The sequence below is a fragment of the Dasypus novemcinctus genome, chromosome 3, assembly GCF_030445035.2.
Source record: "Dasypus novemcinctus isolate mDasNov1 chromosome 3, mDasNov1.1.hap2, whole genome shotgun sequence".
NCBI lineage: Eukaryota > Metazoa > Chordata > Mammalia > Cingulata > Dasypodidae > Dasypus > Dasypus novemcinctus.
The window spans coordinates 116,202,368-116,222,169 of record NC_080675.1 but is presented as its reverse complement, the minus strand read 5'-3'; the positions used below and the strand labels follow the sequence as shown (position 1 = coordinate 116,222,169).

Genomic DNA, 19,802 nt, shown 5'->3' with positions numbered 1-19,802 from the left:
AGATTCCCTGAAACCTATTCAGGGATCCTCTTTAAGAACACCTTCTCTTTTGTGTCATCTATTTATCTTTTTTTAAAAAAGAACACCTTTTTTAGCTTTTTTTCTAGAACCAAGGCATTTTCCTTTTTTCTCTAGGTACATATATTCCCACAGTGTCTTCAATTCAGTTTAAGCTGTTAGGATATATACTGGTGCTATTCCAAAGTGTGATGTGCAGTCTGGTGCCAGCCAGTCTGTGAACTGCATGTTCCTGGTACATGATTAAATTAGGAGCTCATGCCAGAAATTGACTAAGTACATTGTTTAGTTCAGCAGGCTTTTTTTTTTTTTTTTAAGCAAGAAGGAAGCCATACATTGGATTATATATCTGGCTCAAGTTTCTTTTCTTACTGTAGATCAGCACTTTGAGTAGCACTTATATAAACTATATAAAGTAGATTATATAAAAACTTAGTCTCACTACTTAGCGTGGTTTGACTCAAAACATAAGTGGTTTCCGGTTGTTCTTTGCTCTATTTTTGAGTTGACTGATAAAATTTTCTTAGTCCTATGCTTTCAGGAAAATTATTCCTTCCTTAATGGACCATACGTTGTCCCTTAGATTTAATTCAAAGCTGTTCTTTCCTTAGCCATCTAAATCTTAATTTAATAGTTTTGTTTTTTCCTGTATTCCTTCTACCATCTGTTTCTAATCTGTGCTAAATCTTGGCCTGGACAAATTTCAAACAATCACAACTCTTGTGTTCTCAAGCCTTTTCTGACTGACGGTCTGCTATTTTTTTCTTTGTTGTTCCTCATCACATTTCTTTAACTCTTGATCTAATTGTCTTATGCTTTACTTTCCTTCCCTGCCCTTAGCTCATCTTGTCATGTTAATATAATCATATTTTCTAGCCTCTCAGACCTCTTGCCTTTCTATTCCAAAATTATCTTTAAAGCTCAATTTACCTTATAATTGACACTTCTTCTGCCAAAGAGAGCATACTTTGCCGTAATAATTTGCAGTAAGGAGTGTCTTTGAAAAGAACAAAATGAAATGACTATAGAAAGGTGTTTTATACATTCTTTTTAGTTTTCAGTGTGTTCAAAGAATTTATGTCCAGAAAGATAAGGTTTTAAATTGCCTTGGAGAAGGGAAGCAAATTACCCTGAAGTCCTTTCATATAATTTTATTTACTTGTTTTAGAATCAATTAACTTTTAACTCTGATTTGATTTCTCTCTTTTTTCAGTCATTATTGCCCTTTGATCCCAGCAGATTGTTTGGCTGGCAATCTGCCAACACACTAGCGATAGGAGGTAAGTTATTATGGGTACTTCTTGCTTTTGAAGTATTCCAGCAGTGTTGACAGAAGTTAATTTATGAAAAACTAAACCAGTTTTTTCATTGCTTTCTATTTTAAAAATAAAGGTGCATTCCATTGAAAAATATTTTCCATAAGAGAATTGAAAACATATTAAAGAGTTAAGAATCTTGTATTAGACCACTAGTGCTTGTACTTGCTGGAAAATGTCAATGTGCCTATCTGATTATATTTCTGTCTTTCCCCCAAATCCCTCTTCATTTGCAGTATAGTATAATAAAGTTGTTAAGCCCATAGGTGCTGACATTATTCAAATCCTGACTCCACCATGTAATAGCTGTATGATCTTAGGTATGTAGTTTTTCTTCAGTTCTCTGTAGCATAAGCTTATAACAGTGCCCACTGTTATAAGTAATCTGTGAGCATGAAAGGAGACAAAGCATTGAAGAAGCTCTCAAAGTTCCTGGCACTTAGATGCACAACATGCCTTGTTGTCCTCCATAGACCATAAGAATTTTTTTGATTTTCGTGCCATTCTTAAACTCTTGCTTTTTCTGTTTCTCTTTTACGTTTGCATTTAGATTTAGCCTTTAATATCTTGTTAACAGTGGTGCTTCACCAAATTTGAGGTTTCAAATTATTACTACAAACATAGCCTGTGCCCCGTATTCATTGACATACATAAAAATGAATTTTTGGGGAGCAGGTGTAGCTCAGTGGTTGAGTGCCTGCTTCCCACTTACAAAGTCCTGGGTTCAATCCCCAATACCTCCTAAAAATAAATAAATAAAAATGAAATGAAAAATGAATTTTCTAATTACCAGCTTTCTAAGTTCAAATTTTGATATATTGAATTAAGCTAGTACCCAGAGCCCAGTGTAGGAGTACCAGGCTTATAATAGTGGTTCAGTAAGTGTTTGTTGAGTGGTTGCTGAATAAAGTAGTACTTACTGCATTTTCAAATAAAAATACCCTTCCTAATCTCAGTAAAGTGACTCGAGGGTAGACAGAATCCCATGTCCTGTTCTATTGACCATAAAACCTTCACCCAGCCAGTATTTTGACCCCCTTTTAGAATTTGAGCACTCTACAGGTTTGGGAGAGGAACACAGAAGTTGGAGGAATATATTTCTTACATGGTTTTTAGAAGTTTAACCGTATTTAAAGAAATGAAGCACAAAGTAAATGAAATGATTATTAGGAAAACATAATACGGATTCATAAAATTAAAGTGTTGTATTTCATTAGAACGTTTATCTCTTTTTTTCCTACGGTTTTACCACTGGAAGGGGATGTAAGAATGCTACATGGTGACTTTTCTTCTGTGGCAGGCCAGGGTAAAATTTCCCTTCAGGTGGAACTTTCTTTTATGTACTTTTTCTATACCAGGCTCCAACCTGCTAAAAAATCAGGGTCTTATTTGAATACAAATCCTAAATATGCTGGTTCTACCCCCGGTAGTGCTGTACATGTAACATGTTCTCAGCAAATATATTTTTTAAAAATGAATGAGTGGTTTTTAATATAAGTTACTGAAGTCACCTCACAAAGAACACAGATAAGGTATGTGACAATATTTTAATGTCCAAGGGATGTGCTTTTAAGTAATAGCTTGGTTAAGTGACAGACCCCTCCAAGGTCTTCAGGTATTTTTTATAGAAGCTGAGTCACACAAGGTGAGAAGTCCTTGGAATCCCATGGGAAAATAAACCTTTATTTCAGAAATAAACTTTGAACTTTGAAATCAAGAGCACATGCACTGTTTTCCAGAACTGGTTCCTTAACAGTTCAAAATTACTATTTTGTCACATTTTTTTTTCTCCATAGGGTAGTAAGTGGTTAAAAGGCCATTAAAGATTAGAATTTGACAGGAGTGGTTACTTGATACTAACTACTTCCATCCAAATATCATCTGACTTCAAATTTCTCTAAAAGAAGAAAATTAATTTTCAGCTATTCTATTGGGTACAGAGGAACCTTAAACTGAGCTACTCAGCTGACTTTGGAAAGACAATACCATCATGTAGATAATAGGATGTTTTATGAATACAAATCAAAAAGTACAGCTTAATGATACCAAAGATTATGGCAGGGTATTAATATAAGAAAAGGATGTTCTCAAATTACTTGTTGGAGAAAGGTGTAGTAAGTTTGCCTTGATAACTAGAGAACTCAAATATGTTAAGAAGGGGTTTCATTGCATAATGAGCTGCATAAATAAATTGCAAAGCTTTCTTTTACACAGAGTGTTTAGGCAGCTTTTCTGGTAAGCATTTTTGTAAAAAATGGGGGCTGTCTCTCTACACAATGAAGTAAAATAAAACAGTTACCTTTTGGTGAGTTCAAAGTGATAAATAGTAGTCACAAAATGCTTATAGCAACCAATTTCCTTTTATCACTGAAGATAAGCTTTCCACGTGAATATCTGAAATTAATCATGGTAAAATGTTGAAAATAAATATTGCTTCACTTTTTCCCCCAGATCCATCAAGTGATCTCCCACATTTCTCTAGTCCTGACCTGGTTAATAAATATGCTGTAGTGGAACGTCTGAATTTTGCTTATTATTTACATCATGGACGACCATCATTTGCATTTGGAACTTTTCTGGTCCAGGAATTAGCCAAGAGCAAGACACCCAAACAGCTGTGAGTATTTAAAACATAAACTGTACTTCTTAAAAAAAATGCATGTCCCTAATTGGTACAGAGTTTCTGTTTAGGGTGATGGAGAAGTTTTGGTAATGATGGTGGTGATAGAAGCACAGCATTGTGAATATAACTATCACCTTTGAATTATATATTTGAATGTGGCTAAAAAGGGAAATATTAGATTGTATATATATTACTAGAAAAAAAATTTTTAAAAAACACCACAATAGGACTATTTCCAACACAGTGAACCCTAATGTAAACTATAGACTATAGTTAGTAGTCTAATTATACAATATTCTTTCATCATTTCTAACAAAGTGCCATACTTTGGTAGCATAATGTTAATAAGGAAAACTCTGTGTGTGGGGGAGCTATGTGGGAACTCTGTATATTCTACATGCTTTTTTCTGGAAACGTACAACTTCGTTAATGAAAATAAAGGCATGTCTGTGTACTTTACACATATATTTAAAAAGTACTTAATGTATACCATGTTTAACACTGCTGATATTTGGTGGTTGTTTTTTTTTTTCCATTTTGCTCTTCTGTGTACCCCAAGTTTTTTTATATTAATATGTGTTACTTTTGCTAATAGGGAAAACTAATAAATATTATATTTTTAAAAATAATGTAGGAGCTTGCCAAATATTAGCAGAGTTAGTCCAGAGAGAGAATTCTGTAATGAGATAGGAATTCTGATTTTAAGATCTTTGTCTTTTCTAATTCTTTTCCATAAAGCACAGGATTTGGGAGAAATATATCATATAATAAGCAGACAGATATAGTTACTTTATTGGTTTATATTATAATTAATAAAGTAATACATTTTCATGGTAAAATATTCAAGTAGTTTAGAATGGTGAAAAATGATAGATAAAAGTCATTCAGACTTCCGTTCCACATAGTAGACATGGTTAATACTTGTTTGGGCATCTTTCTAGACATTTTTCTATGCCTATAAAAGTGCATTTAAGTGCACTTTAAGTGGCATTAACATTCTTGGTAGTTTGTATTCATACTCATAATGGTTACGATCACAAGTTGGCAGTGTTTTGGAAGTTCTAGTCCATGCTTTCTGGATGAGGTTGGAGGCAAGAATAATTTGGACTATGAATAGATGTTTTAGGAGAACATAATTCTAAGGGAATGGCAGCTAGAAGACAACTGAAAAGCTTCCAGGAACCTACATGGATGTGTGCAAGGGACACCAGAAGGGAAGGGGGAGGAAGCTAAAGATTATATGTGTCTGTTTGGCACTCCAATCACTCATGTAATTCTATCTGATTTCCCTGGTGAGAAACCATTTTCATGAGCTGATGTAATTTTTATTCCTTCCTTTTCCAGGATCGAGCAAGTAGGCAATGAAGCCTATGCTTTAGGGCTCTCCTCCTTCCATGTACCTTCCATAGGAGCTGCCTGTGTTTGTTTCTTAGAATTGCTTGGCCTCGACAGCCTCATGCTCAGAGTCGATATGAAAGTGGCCAATATAATTTTGAACTACAAGTGTAGAAATGAAGATGATCAGCACAGTTTCATCAGAGAGTCTCTAGGTACAGCACCTTTTCTTTTTGTGGTTGGTTTGTGCAAAGGAGGAGGGATGAATGGGTCTAAAGCATGGAATTGTGAGCCTACTTGGGAAGGAAACAATTATTCTTTCTGTTAAATCCTTTCCCTGAAGAGTGTTTGCTCTTTATTCCTGACTATATTTTGTTTATATTTCTTATAGCTGAAAAACTGTCTAAACTGGCTCATGGTGAAAAAGCAACCATAGAGGAGTTGCTTGTGCTCTTAGAAGAAGGTATATGGAACAGCATTCAGCAGCAGGAAATAAAGAGGTTTGTGAGTTGTGATCTCAGTCTCTTTTCTGGCAAGCTTTAGTGTGTTAACCTATATTTGCCTTGTTTGTTTTCCAACCACCTTAGCTATTTCCACCAGTCCCCCTCATATCTTCTTATTCATCCAGCATCAAGCATATACTCAGTAACTGGATAATAACTTGAATTGCATCTTGGTATCAGTGAAAGAAGGGTGAAAGTAGTGATTCCCTTCTTAAAGATAAGAGTTACCAGGAGATAGAGAGGAGCTTTGACTTTTCCATTGCCTTGCTGTACAGAGACGTCTTTTAAGTGTTACATGTTGAAATCCTTTTGGAAGATAGGGGTTGGGTTTCACAAAGTTGACTTTAAGTGATGTCCTTAATTTTTCCTTCCTAATATATATCAACTGATGAGGGAAGTCGGGGCAGCTGTCCACAAAAGCACCTCACCTTACTTAAACATTTGTGCCTGTCTTTGTCCTGTGCTGTCCACTGGGGCTAATCCAGCCATGCCAGACCCTGAGAACCTGCCATTCTTCTTTACCTACTGTCACTGACCCTGTTCTCATCAGTGTCCTGTTTTCAGCAGGAACATGTGCCTTTCCTAAGGAGGCCCTGGCCTTTTCAGGACTCTGATTACTCTACAGTGTACAGTGCAAGAGAATTAAGCACTCAGGGCATTCTCCCAAGGTCTCCCAGGGATGGTACATAGCTAGTATCATTCTAGATACAAAAGTGAGATGTTCATAGCAAACAAGGGATGCCTTGTGGTGTTTTCTCCTGGAACAGGTTGAGAAGGCTGGAATAGCATCTACATATTAGTTTGATCTTTCTCCCATTTGTGCCTGAGTGGAGTCATTCATGCCAGTATAAAAAGCCTACTTAAGTAAGTCAAGTAGATTATATAATAGGCCCCCATTTTAATGTAAACTGAGAACAGATGAGAAGAGTAATTGTGTATATATACATGCAAACACATATGTATAATCATATACATATATCTAAAAAAATCTTTCGTAAAGACAGTTATTGGCGTTATGGGTGATTTTTCCCTTCTTTAAACTTTCTATATTTTCTGAATCGTTTTTAGAAGTATGTGTTACTTCTCTAATTAGAAAAAACAAACTTAGTTTAGGAAAAAAAAAATACCTACCTCAGATCATCCAGTCCCATGTCTCAGAATGTCCATCTCTGTGAAACAGGAAGCACCAGCGCTGGCCATTAAAAACCAATGCTCTCCTCCTTATTCCTGGGGTTAAACATGGTTAGGGTTCTTCACCAGCTCTCTTTCCCTTAGGTAGTTCTGGCATTTGATTTTGATCTTTGACCCACAGTATTTTTAAAGCAGTTTTATAAATAGATACTTGTTTGATATGTTCAGGCAGGGTTGAATTATGTCACTATACTAAGAAATCTGTTGTATATTAAGGATGAAAGACTCCAGCTTTGTTTTTGTTTTTGATTTATGCTTATAATATACTTTGTTAGCGCAGTTATAGGTTTGCAGAAAAAATTACAAAGTAAAAAGTTCCCATATGCCTGCTCATTTTTCCTATTACTAACATTTTGCATTAGTGTGGTACATTTGTTATAGCTGATGAATGATGTATTAGATGATGAATGATAATTATTTTTAAAATTTTTATTTTGAAATAATTTCAAACTTACAGGATAGTTGCAAAAATAATAGAAAATCAGTATAGAGACCTCTGATATACCTCTATCCAGATACCTGGATTTACTAACTTTTAACATTGTTCCATATTTGTTATATCTTTCTGCCTTCCTGCTTTCCTTCCATCCATCCATCAGTTTTCTGAACATTTTATAATAGGTGCATACATCATGCACCTTGAATACTTAATACTTCCATGTATATTTCCTAAGAACAAAGATACTCATGTAACCTTGTTCAGTAGTTTCCAAATTCAATAAATTTTTAATTTTCTTTCCTTATTAGAGAAACAACCCTGCATAAAATACAGGATTTCCATATACCTCCCCATTATTAACACTTGCATTGGTGTGGAACATTCATTACAATTGATGAAAGCACATTTTTATAATTGTACTATTAACTATAGTCCATAGTTTAACTTAGCATTCACTGTGTAATGTAGTTCCATGAATTAAAGAAAAAAATTTTTTTATTCTGTTACCATATATACAACCTAACATTTCAAAAAACATCCAGATATATATTTCAGTGCTGTTTATTACATTCACAATATTGTGCTACCATCACCGCCATCCATTACCAAAACATTTCCATTGTTCCAAACAGGAATCTGGTCTATTTTAAGACTTAACTTCCCATTCCTTACCTCCTACTCTGTCCCTGCAGATACTGGTGTGCAAATAACTGTTTTGAGGCCCTGCTTGTAATTCTGGGTTTATACCTAGTAGTGGGATTGCCAGATCATATGGTAATTGGATATGTTATTTATTTATTTCTTTTCTTTTTTTAATCTTTCTTAGAGAGGTTGTGTATTTATTTATTTTTTCCTCCCCCTCCCTCTTCCTGGCCCTGCTGTTTTTGCTGTCTGTGTCCATTGGCTGTGGGATCTTCTGTATCTGTTTCTCTTTTTGTCTTCTCTTCTCGTCTTTCTCCTCTAGGATTCACCAGGATTTGATCCTGGGAACCTATGATGTGGAGAGAGGTTCCTGTCAATTGCACCACCTGAGTTCCTGGTCTCTGCTGCGCTTCACCTTGGCTCTCCCCTTTGTCTTTCTTTTGTTGTGTCATCATCTTGTGTGACTCACTTGTGTGGGCACTTAGCTTTGCTGTGCAGGCACTGGCTCACCATGTGAGCCCTGGCTCATCACAGGGCACTGAATAGCCATGCGAGTACTCAGCTCACTGCATGGGCACTGGCTTGCCGTGTTTGTGCGGGCACTCGCACAGGCACTTGGCTCGCCACTTGGGCACTCATATGGGCACTTGGCTTGCTATGCGGTACCCATGTGGGCCCTTGACTTGCCTGCCATGTGGGAACTTGGCTCACCATGCAGGCACTTGACTCTCCATGCAGGCTCTGGCTTACCACCCAGGTGCACTTTCTCTTCTTCTTTTTCAACGGGAGGCCCCAGTGATCAAACCTGGGTTTTCTCATATGGTAGATGGAGGCTCTATCAGTTGAGCCACATCCACTTCCCAAGGTTGTGAATTTAAAGAACAATCATGCATAAAATACAGGATCCCATATATCATCCTACTACCAACATCTTGCATTGTGTGAAACATTTGTTATAGTTGATGATAGCACATTTTTACAATTATTCTCTTAATTGAAGTCCATGGTTTAACTTAGGATTCACTGTGTAGTGTAGTTCTATGGATTTTTAAAAAATAATCTCTTACCTTATATACAAGCTAACATTTCCTTTTTTAATCACATATAGATATATATTTCAGTGCTATTAATTGTGTTCACAATGTTGTGCTACCATCACCACCATCCATTACCAAAATATATCCAAAATTATAATGGTGGCATTTATAATTACCCAAGTGGTTTCCTTTATCTGAGGTTCTTTAGTTCTTTATGCCACTTTGAACCCCTGTCTAGTGTCCTTTCCTTTCAATCTGAAGAATTCCTTATATCATTGCTTGTAGGGCTGGTCTAGTGGTGATGAGCTCTCTCAGCTTTTGTTTATCTTTGAATATGTTACTCTCCCCCACATTTTTGAAAGAAAGTCTTGCTGAATATAAATTTCTTGGCTGACAGTTGTTTTCTTTTAGCACTTTTAAGTTTTTCAATCCACTGCCTTCTTGCTTCCATGGTTTCTGATTAGAAATTGGCACTCAGTCTAATAGGAACTCCCTTGTACATAACACGTTGCTTTTCTCTTGTAGCTTTCTGAACTCTCTACTTGTCCTTTGCATTCGATATTGTAATCAGTATATGCTGGGGTGTATGTTTCTTCATGTTTATCCTGTTTGGTGTTTTCTGAGCTTCTTAGATGTGCCTAGTCTTTTGGGGATTTAGGAAATTCTCTGTCATTATTTCTTTGACTACTCTTTCTGCCCTTTTCTCTCCTCCTCCTGGGACTCGTCTGTGCGTATACTGGTACTCTTGCTGTTGTCCCAGAGGTGCCCTAGGTTCTTCTCAGTTTTTATAATTCTTTTTTTTTTTCTTTCTGCTTCTCAGCCTGACTCATTTCATTGTCTTGTCCTCGAGTTTGATGATTCTTTCTTCTGCCAGCTATAATCTGCTGTTGATACTCTCCTAGTAATTTTTCATTTAAGTTATTGTGGTCTCCTCCAATAGTTCTGCTTTGTTGCTTTTTAAAATTTCTCTCTTTACTAAGATTCTCATATTGCTCATTCATTGTTTTCCTGATAACCTTTAATTCTTTCTCTGTGATTTCTTTAATCTTGAGCATTTTTAAAACCATTTTTTAAAAGGCCTTGTTTGGTATGTTTACATTCTGGTCTTCATTGGTATTTTTTGGATTTTTATCCTCTTTCTTTGGATAGGCCATTATTTCATATTTGTCTTGTACTCCTTTGTTACACACTGTACATTTAATGTTTTAACATGTTAACTCTGCAATTTATTCCCTGAGATGTCTGTTTCTTGATTTTGTAACCAGCTGGTTATAAGGAAGTGATTTTCTTGAACACCAGCTCTCCTATGACAAAGTTCTTCCCAAGGTGAATGCAGTGTGCAGGATCCTCTCTGTCTTTTCTGGACCTGGGTCTTGTCCTGTACTTGTGCTCTTTAGTTGATTTGCCATTGGGCTTTTTACAGGAGTTTGAATGCCCCTTCTATTTCCCAGAAGACAGACCTTCATCTTCCAGATGTTTAAAGCAAGAAAGCCTTTGCCTCAGACTGTCTGCCTCTGTAGTTTCTTACAGTCCTTTTGTTGTCGAGACCTGCTTTACCCTGGAGCAAAAATTCTGGTAAGGGGAGCCATACCAGAAAGGAGATTCCCACGGCAGTCTTTGCCAGCCAAAATAGGGCCAGGGGTCAACGAAAGGGGCACTAGGGCTCTGATTTGAGGGGATCAGGAAACGCACCAGGAACGTCTTCCCCTGCTCCCCAAAGCTGAGCTGTGTTGACCTGCCCAGCAAATGCAGTCTTTCAACTAACTGTCCTCCACAGCCCTGAGGCATAGTGTTTTTAAGTCTCTGTTGTGGCCGCTTTTGTCTCTGGGAGAGTTAAAACAGTGGGCATCCTCAGAGCCAGTCCCCAGTGATCCAAAGTCGCTAATCAAAAGCCATGATTAGCAACAGTCACTGCCTATCCCTCTCCTGAGGAAGAGGATTTTTATGTCCCTTTTTGTCACCAGTGAGCTAGTCAGGGGCTGTACCCCATGGTGGGCTACTGCAAGAGTGGGGGATAGACTATAATTAATACTGTGCAGAGAGAGCAGTTTATTGGTCTTTACCATAATTTACCAGCCCCTTCTTTCCTCTCTTCCCTGGATGTTGTGCAGTGTTCTCCTGGCCTCCAGAGTTTCAAAATAGTTTCAGATACTTCCTGCCTGTTTAATAGTTGTTCTTATGGAAGGACTGAATCTTGGAGCTTCCTACTCTACCATCTTCCTGCAATCCAAATTCAAGAAATTTAACTTTGATATAAAGCATACCATCTATATTCCACTTTTTTTTTTCAGTTGCACAAATAATGTCCTTTTGGGCATTTCTCTTCCATTATTAGATCAGTCCAGGATCATGTATTGTATTTAATTGTCATTGTCCCTTTAGTCTCTTTCTCTTTCTTTAATTGTGGAAACATATACAACATAAAATTTCCACTTCTCAACCACTCTCAAGCATACAACTCATTGGGTTTATTCGCATTCACAGTGTTGTGCTACCCTCAGCATCATCCATTACCAAAACTCTTCCATCACCCCAGATGGAAAATAGAAACTCTTTACCCATTAAGCATTAACTCCCTATTCCCCATCCATCACCTCTGATAACCTGTACTCTACTTTCTATCTCTATGAATTCACATATTCTAATTATTTCATACAAGTGGAATCATACAATATCTGTCCTTTTGTGTCTGGCTTATTTTATTCAACATGATGTCTTCAGGTTCATCCTGTTTGTCACATGTATCAGCACTTCATTCCTTTTATAGTTGAGTAATATTCCATTGTATGTATTTTGTTTATCCATTCATCTACTGATGAACACTTGGGTTGTTTCCACCTTTTACAATTGTGAATAATGCTATGATGAATACTGTTATATATATATCCGTTTGGGTCCTTGCTTCCAGTTTTTCTGGGTGTATACCTAGAAGTGGGATGGCCAAATCATATGGTAATTCTATATTTAATTTTGGTAATTCTATATAAAAAAAACTTTTCCATGGCAACTGCACCATTTTACATTCCCACCAACAGTGCTTGAGGGTTCCCATTTCTCAACATCCTCATCAACGCTCATTTTTCCATTTTTAAAATAATAGCCATTCTGATGAGTATAAAGTGATATCTCATTGTGGTTTTAATTTGCATTTCCCTAATGGCTAAAGATGTTGAGCATCTTTTCATTTGCTTATTGACCATTTGTATGTGTTCTGTGGAGAAATTGGGTGAATTGTCTTTTTGTTGTGGAGTTGTAGAAGTACTTTATATATTCAAGGGTCAATCCACTTTGGTATGTACCCAAAGAAAGTGAAAATTGAGTCTGAAACAGATACTTGTACACCAGTGGCTATATAGCTGTTGTTTCACAATAGTCAAAAGGTGGAAACAACCCAAAAGTCCATCAACAAATGAATGGATAAAAAAAATGTGGTACATACATACAATGGAATATTATTTGGCCATAAGAAAGAATAAAGTAATGAGACATGCTACAACATGGAAGAATCTTGAAAACATGCTCAGTGAAATAAGCAAGTCACATAAGGACAAAAATTATATGATATCAGTTATAAGAGATGACTAGAAATAGCATATTCACAGAGATAGCAAACAGAGATTATGGTGGGATGGGGGAAGGGGAAGCATTTGTAAAAATTTAAAAAGAAAAGAATGCTTGTGGATAACGGCATAGAAATGTCATTTGAAAAAGATGGTGGATCAAAAGGAATGTTTTTTTCTATCCTCAGGTGGAACCAAAGCCCATAACTTCCAGCAAGGGCTTCCACAAGTCATAAATCATCTGTAATTACAGATAACATTCAATTTAGCAACTTCTTCCCAGAGAGTTTTCCCCTGACGTCAATGGGTTCTGTCATATTTATAAGATGACATTTGGAAGAAGAGTCCAATTTTTAAAAAAAAGTAGTCTAGTTAATATGTGGCAGTTATTGAAAGGCTTTTTAGATGCTATAGTGTGGTTAAATTTATTTAATTTTTACTAATTTTCCAGTTTCAATCTAAAACTATATTTTAATAAAATTTTCTGTCTACTACCCCTTCCACCAATTCTAATTACAGGCTGTCAAGTGAGTCAGGCAATCAGTGGGCATTAGTGGTACAGTTTTGCAGGCTCCACAACGTGAAACTGAGCACGTCTTATCTCAGAGAATGTGCCAAAGCAAATGATTGGCTGCAGTTCATTATTCACAGCCAACTCCATAACTACCATTCGGAGGAGGTAAGCTGCTGATTGTTGGCAGTTTTTCAAGAAGAGGAAATCGGAACATTTCTCTGAAAATAGTGTTTTCTGTTGAGTAGACACAGGTTTTTATTTGATTGGATGCTATTATTTTTACTAAAATATCAGGGTATTGGCTCTCTATAAGGGGGACTACTCATTAGTACTAAAGGGGCAGTGGACTTGGCCCAGTGGTTAGGGCCTCCGTCTACCACATGGGAGGTCCGCGGTTCAAACCCCGGGCCTCCTTGACCATGTGGAGCTGACCCATGCGCAGTGCTGATGCGCGTGGGGAGTGCTGTGCCACACAGGGGTGTCCCTTGTGTAGGAGAGCCCTACCCGCAGTGAATGCGCCCTGTGGGGAGAGCCGCCCAGTGCAAAAGAAAGTGCAGCCTGCCCGGGAATGGTGCCACACACACGGAGAGCTGATGCAACAAAATGACGCGCGACAAAAAGAAACACAGATTCCCGTGCCACTGACAACAACAGAAGCGGACAAAGAGGACGCAGCAAATGGACACAGAGAACAGACAACCAGGGTGGGGGGGGGGGGAGGGGAGAGAAATGAATAAATAAATAAATCTTAAAAAAAAAAATTAGTACTAAAGGGCTGAAGAGTTTTTGTGGCTCTAGGATAAAATGGAAGTTCACTCAAAAACAAACAACACTGCTAAACTATACAGTCTGCAACAGTTCTGGATAAGAAAAAAATTTTTTACCTATGTGTTTGTTAAACATTTTCAGCTCTAACTGGAACTGAAAGTTGGCATCTCTTTTAATCAGCTAGTATGTTTTCTAGGTGAAATCCCTTCTCCAGTATTTTGGCCCAGTCCTTCAAGACCACTTAAGGCTGGCTTTCGAGCATTTGCCTTCAGTGACCAGCTCCAGAATGGACAGTGATCAGGCCTGTAACAAGTCCTCCCAGCAGCTCCAGAGAAACAAAGAGCAGAGAACTGATTTCTTTGAAATTCTGCTCCATTGTTCAGAGGAGCCAAATTCCTGGTGCTGGCTCCTGGCTGAAGCAGTGAAACAACAGGCTCCTATTCTTAGTGTCCTGGCCTCATGTCTCCAGGTGAGGATATTGGGAAAGACCCAGAGAGCAATAGAAAAAGTGGTGTGGGATGGGGAAGGCTGATAATCAGAGTGAAAGTGGAGTGATGATGACAAGTGTGGTTCCATCTGTGTCCCACTGGAACCAGCAGCAGGACTCACCCTGAAAGAAGAAATAGGGGAAGACCCAGTTGGGATTGTCCCAAACTGCCCTATTACAGGACTGATGGGGATTCTGAAGGAAGAGGTATTAAATGCCAATCCAAAATCATTTAATAGGGGAATTTACTTACAGAGAGTGGAGCTACCTCGTGATAGACACCAAGCCTGGCAAGAAGTTCACTTAAGTATGTTTGTACCTATGGCAACCACTCCACAGATTGTATATGGTTGGATAACAAAAGCAGCTAACAGCCAGGGTCTTGTGTGCAAGTTTTGGGACTACATCTTGGTATTTGTTCTTTCCTTAAAGCAAGGTGCTCTCGGGTGCCAGTGTTCAAGGTTATAGCAGCCAAAGCTGTGTGTGCTTCCAGGGAGTTATGGGGAGAGAAGCTGAGGCGGGGACAGGGATGAGGTCAAGCCTTTTCAAGTAGGAGATGCTATATGTATCACCAGCACGTATTTTCAAGGTCACCTCAACAACTTTGTGCCTTTCCTGTTTAGTGTCTGGCCCATTTAGCGCACTCCCTTGTGCCTTGGCATTCAGTGAACTCAAGTAGTCAATACCTTGGCTCTTGATCGGCAGTCATAGAGAAGGGTGCACTTCTTTAGCACCTTCTTTAGCAGGGAAGATGGATGTTCTGGTTAGTACCTTGGTGGCAGGCAGTCCTGCTCTCTTATCTTAGTCCTTCCCTGATTTCAGTATACACTCCCTCAGTCTTCTTGGCCTTCAGATCTGCCACATTCTCTGAGACAGTTTATAACAGTCCCTTGGTAGGTAGCATTTTTTTCCCATCTTTGAAGACTTTTCAGGTTATTTTTACCAATATAGTGAGGTGACTTGTTCTAAACAGGAAATATCCCCCTGTGATTGTAGTATTGCTGGAAACTTTCTCTGTTGGGTAATCCAAGCCTAGTTGTAACTTTCTTTTGAAAATTCTTATCCCCTGGCAGGATGCCAAGACTATCCCTTGTTTCTGTGTTTGGATCATTGCTTCTGTGGAGGACAGTGTTGCAGCTGAAGCAACGGGACACATTCAGGGCTTGATGGAGGACCACACCTGGCACCTTGAGGACCTCTCAGTCATCTGGAGAACGCTGTTAACGAGACAGAAGAGCAAAACCCTCATCAGAGGTGTCCAGCTTTTCTTTAAGGTACTGGTAGTCACTTCACTGCTTTCCAAAGTTTAAAACGGTTAATTTTGAATATCCCCAGTTGGCTTCTTCTTATTTCCACCCTGGATTTTCTTTTTTATAGTCAACATAAATGATGATAATGGAAATAGAGCTACCGTTATGTAGCAGATGCTTTATTTACATTCCTTTAGTCAATTCTCACGATAGTCCTATACAGAGATAATAATACATGAGGATGTTATGAATTGGTTTTATCCTCATTTTATAGACAAAGAAATCAAGGCTTACAGAATTTAACATGCCCAAGGTCTTGAAGTACTTTAGTAAGATGTGTACTAATAATTCAAATCCATACTTTCTAATTTCAAAACTCCTGTTCTGTTCTTAACCATTGCACTATCTAGCTTCCTCTGACCAAACAACTCCTACAGAAGTGTGTGGACTGATGCCAGACAACAGTAGTCAGAGTGGGTCTGTGGAGCAAACTAGCCAGGAGTGTATTTTAGAGATGTCATAGCACCACCTAGTGGAACATTTCCTGCTCCTGTGCTACAGATCAAATAAAGCATATGGATAGAATGGAGGTTGAGTAGGTGGACCTACCTAGCCCGAGTATCTGTTACAAAAGGACGAGAAAATATAAATTAAACATCTTTCCATTTTATTATACATGATTTAATTCTGCTATAGTGCTGTTAAGCATTTGTTTTTTATTTTAGCCTTCTGTTATATTGTCACTATTCATTGAGAAAATATTAAGTTCAGGATTTTGTAATTTCCTCAAAGGATTCCCTGTTACTAATGATGATGGAGATGTATGAATTGTGTATGTTCTTCAAGAATTATAAGGAAGCCAAAGCCAAACTTCTAGAGTTCCAGAAGAGTCTGGAAACTGTAAGTTGGCATTATATTCTTTCCCTCTGTTCTGAAATTGGTTGGAGTGGCCTGTTACCTGCTAGTAATCAGGATGTGGCAGCACAGTGGTTAAGTGGCATGATTCAAACAGAATCACTTGTACTATTTCAGAGCCAGGGAGGGCCAGTGCAGGAGATGGAGTGGCCTCTTTCACAGCAGCTTATCAGTTGCCAGGGATGACAGAGAGGTTTCATAAAAGTGTGCTGTTATCAGCATCCTGATGCTGCAACCAAACTCAGAGCCAGAGGGGTTAATGGTATCTGTGGAGCTAGAGCAAGTGGTAGCACATGGGCCCTGTTCTGCCAATCCAGGGTAGCTCTAGCAGTTTTGAGTGTGAAGGGTGTTTAACACTACTTTATTCATTGACAGAAAAGAATGGCTTTTCTCATCAACACTTCTCATGATTTCTGTCCAAATGATGCTAAGCCTTATCATCAATTTCAGGCTTTACCTAATCACTTGTTTAAAGGGCCTGTTTATCATGTGAAGCTTATTAGCCCTCCGAAAAACAGTTAAGGGAGAGGGAATGGCCCTTAGTCCTGCTTAGGGTTTTCAGTGCTTTTTCCTTCTCCTAGAGGGTTCCATGATAAATGAGACAAAATTATACACCCATTCTACCCAACAAATATATCACAGCAGAACCCCAGTGTTTGATCACAATTACATTGTTCTTAACTGTAATGAAAATTTAGGTTATCTTATGTGAAAATACTGAATTGTTTCTTCAGATATGCCTGAGGTTCCTAAGTCACAGTAACGCCTGTTCCTTTCCTCTGCCTACTCCTCTCTGTATGGCTGGGGCCCTCCCACGTATCCTCCTCTTGCCTGACTGCCTTGCTCTCCCACTCTTGCAGGGAGGCAGAACAGCTGCTCCCATCCTCGCCCACAGCCCTTTACTTACATATTTCTTTTCCCTTTGACAAGTTCCATCTGTCTGCTGTTGTCCCTCTTCTTGGAGCAACAGAGGTAGAGAAACACATAAGGAAATAGAGACTAAACTGATTCTCTAATCCAGGCTAATTTTCATGAACATATGCAAGAGGCTAGAGAATAAAAATTAGAAGTACTATATAACATTTGACTTAAAAATCGAAGCCTGGTCAGGATGGTTTTAGAAAACATTCAATAACAACATCTAAGCAAAAATTGTAGCTAATAATGAGCTGATTTCCAGTATAACTATCTTTCTCATAGTAATCCCTTTAGTACTTCAGTGAGAGAGAGGCTCCAAAAGCAAAATGATCTTGGTTGAAACTCAAGAGAGGATGATAAAGGGACAGGGAGGGCCACATAGGATATAGGAAGGAGAGTAAAGAGGAAATTGTGGGTAGGCGCAGGAAGACAGCAGTGACATGACGGAGAATTCTGTAAGCAGTGACATGATGGAGGATTCTGTAAGCCACTCTTTAATTCCTTGGCAGTCTTGAGCATTGCATCTGGAGGGAGTGTTGCACTTTAAAATCTATATCACAGCCGAAAATGACCTATTGTATATTAGATTTATCTTGAGAGGGACTTTGCTAGTGTGATGAGAAGTATCTAGGAATAAGGAGCCAAGACTTGGTCAGTGCTAGGCACAGAGGTGCTGATGGTAAGTATTTGGTGCCTGCTTAGCAACACACAATATATATAAATGTTGAAACCATAGAGATTAGTTTCTATTTCACTGAAAGACCCAGTATTTTTTGTGACTAGGTCAGGTTAAGTCTAGAATGAACAGAGCTCCAGTGACTAAGAGCTGTTCGTCTTCCAAAAATAATACGAAGCAAGGGGCCAAATAAAAATCAGAGATAAAGTGACAAAAGAAGCATCATGTAAGAAAGCACCATTCCTCTCAGACATTAAAATCTGCCTTGTCCTGGGGTGTCTTTGTCTCACCTACTTGTAGAAATGCAACCTGTTATTTATAGTCATGGATGCTCTTCCTATTAATATTTTCAGCATTAAATTGAAATATAAAAACATAAATCTGGCTTCTTAATTGAAATCCTTCTCTAATGAGAATATAAACGACAGTTAAACCAGTAGAACCAACTCAGTGGTTCTAGTGTTGGTGTTAGGCCTTCACCTTCTAAGAGGTCTTCATATGTGAATTTAAAATCATCTGCACTCCAGGGCAGACCTAGATCCCTCTCTAAAGAAGATGCTGACTGAAACACATCTGACTAATTTCATAGTAACTTACAGCACTGTTAGTTTGGCAGTCACTGATGGGAACTTTATATCAATTCGCTTCATCTTTAACATTCAGTCTTTGGACTCTTTCTATTTATGACTTCTATACATGCAGCTCTATATCAGGATTTCTCACCAAGGGACAGAGTACGAAGCTGCTGAGGAGGGCTTATTTTTGCCGTTGCTCTGGACTCCACTACTGATTCCAGCCATTTGGAAGGGGGAGAAATACAGATCTGAATAAGCATCCCCCTTTGTGAGGCAGAAAACTTTTGATGGCATCTTGGTTTTCTCAGACGTTCTCAGGTTTGCCTCTCTTTTCTCACAGCTTGAACGAGCAGCCACCGGGGTTCACCCTGTCATCCCTGCTGCGTGGCTGAAGGATCAGGTGTGTTTTCTTTTGAAGCTTATGCTGCAGCAGTGTAGAACCCAGTATGAGTTGGGGAAACTTTTGCAGCTGTTTGTTGCAACAGAACATCTCTTCACTGATGGTAAGACAATTAGTATAGTTAAGTTGCTGCTAGGAAGTTATTTTCTTTTAATCATGAAAATATTTTGGACGGGCAATCAAGATATTAAAATGCATGTGATACATATTTACAGTCTATAAGTGGATGTGAAGAAGAGGTTACAGGTAACTTCAAATTATAGTTAAAGTATTCAAACGTAGGACAGCAGTATGTAACTTAAATAATAAAACTAATATTTTCTCATTCTAAGTGGTTGTCAAATAGCCGCATTTTTTTTCTTGCTAGCCTCTACCTTACCCTGTCACTATCCTTCTCCTCTCTGACAAGTCACTTCAACATGTCATCATTGCTCAGGGTTATAAGAAAGTATAATTTATTTTGAAAGCTTCAGAGCCAAATTTTGCTTGTTCTCTGTAGATTCTTCTGGACACTGGGAGTCTATAAGCTTGTTACTGACTAAATCAAACCAATACTGTTACCCCTCTTCCATTTGTTTGATAATTTCAAGTTTTTGTTGAGTGATATATTATCCTTTTACTCTTAGTTCTGACAT

At 38.2% G+C, this 19,802-nt stretch overlaps 1 protein-coding gene across 6 annotated transcripts in view; it reads left to right on the top strand.

Moving 5' to 3' along the window:
* SPG11 (SPG11 vesicle trafficking associated, spatacsin) overlaps positions 1 to 19,802 on the top strand; it is an 88,238-nt gene that overhangs the window by 42,729 nt on the left and 25,707 nt on the right. For 4 of the 6 annotated variants that reach the window (XM_004466758.5, XM_071214176.1, XM_071214175.1 and 1 more), the window contains 9 exons: positions 1,232 to 1,298; positions 3,786 to 3,951; positions 5,302 to 5,507; positions 5,684 to 5,792; positions 13,184 to 13,343; positions 14,143 to 14,415; positions 15,507 to 15,707; positions 16,476 to 16,583; positions 19,108 to 19,270. In XM_004466758.5, coding sequence (XP_004466815.1) covers positions 1,232 to 1,298; positions 3,786 to 3,951; positions 5,302 to 5,507; positions 5,684 to 5,792; positions 13,184 to 13,343; positions 14,143 to 14,415; positions 15,507 to 15,707; positions 16,476 to 16,583; positions 19,108 to 19,270 — 1,453 coding nt within the window. The remainder of the gene's footprint in view (positions 1 to 1,231; positions 1,299 to 3,785; positions 3,952 to 5,301; positions 5,508 to 5,683; positions 5,793 to 13,183; positions 13,344 to 14,142; positions 14,416 to 15,506; positions 15,708 to 16,475; positions 16,584 to 19,107; positions 19,271 to 19,802) is intronic. The other 2 variants (XM_058294094.2, XM_071214177.1) reach the window with 1 other exon arrangement.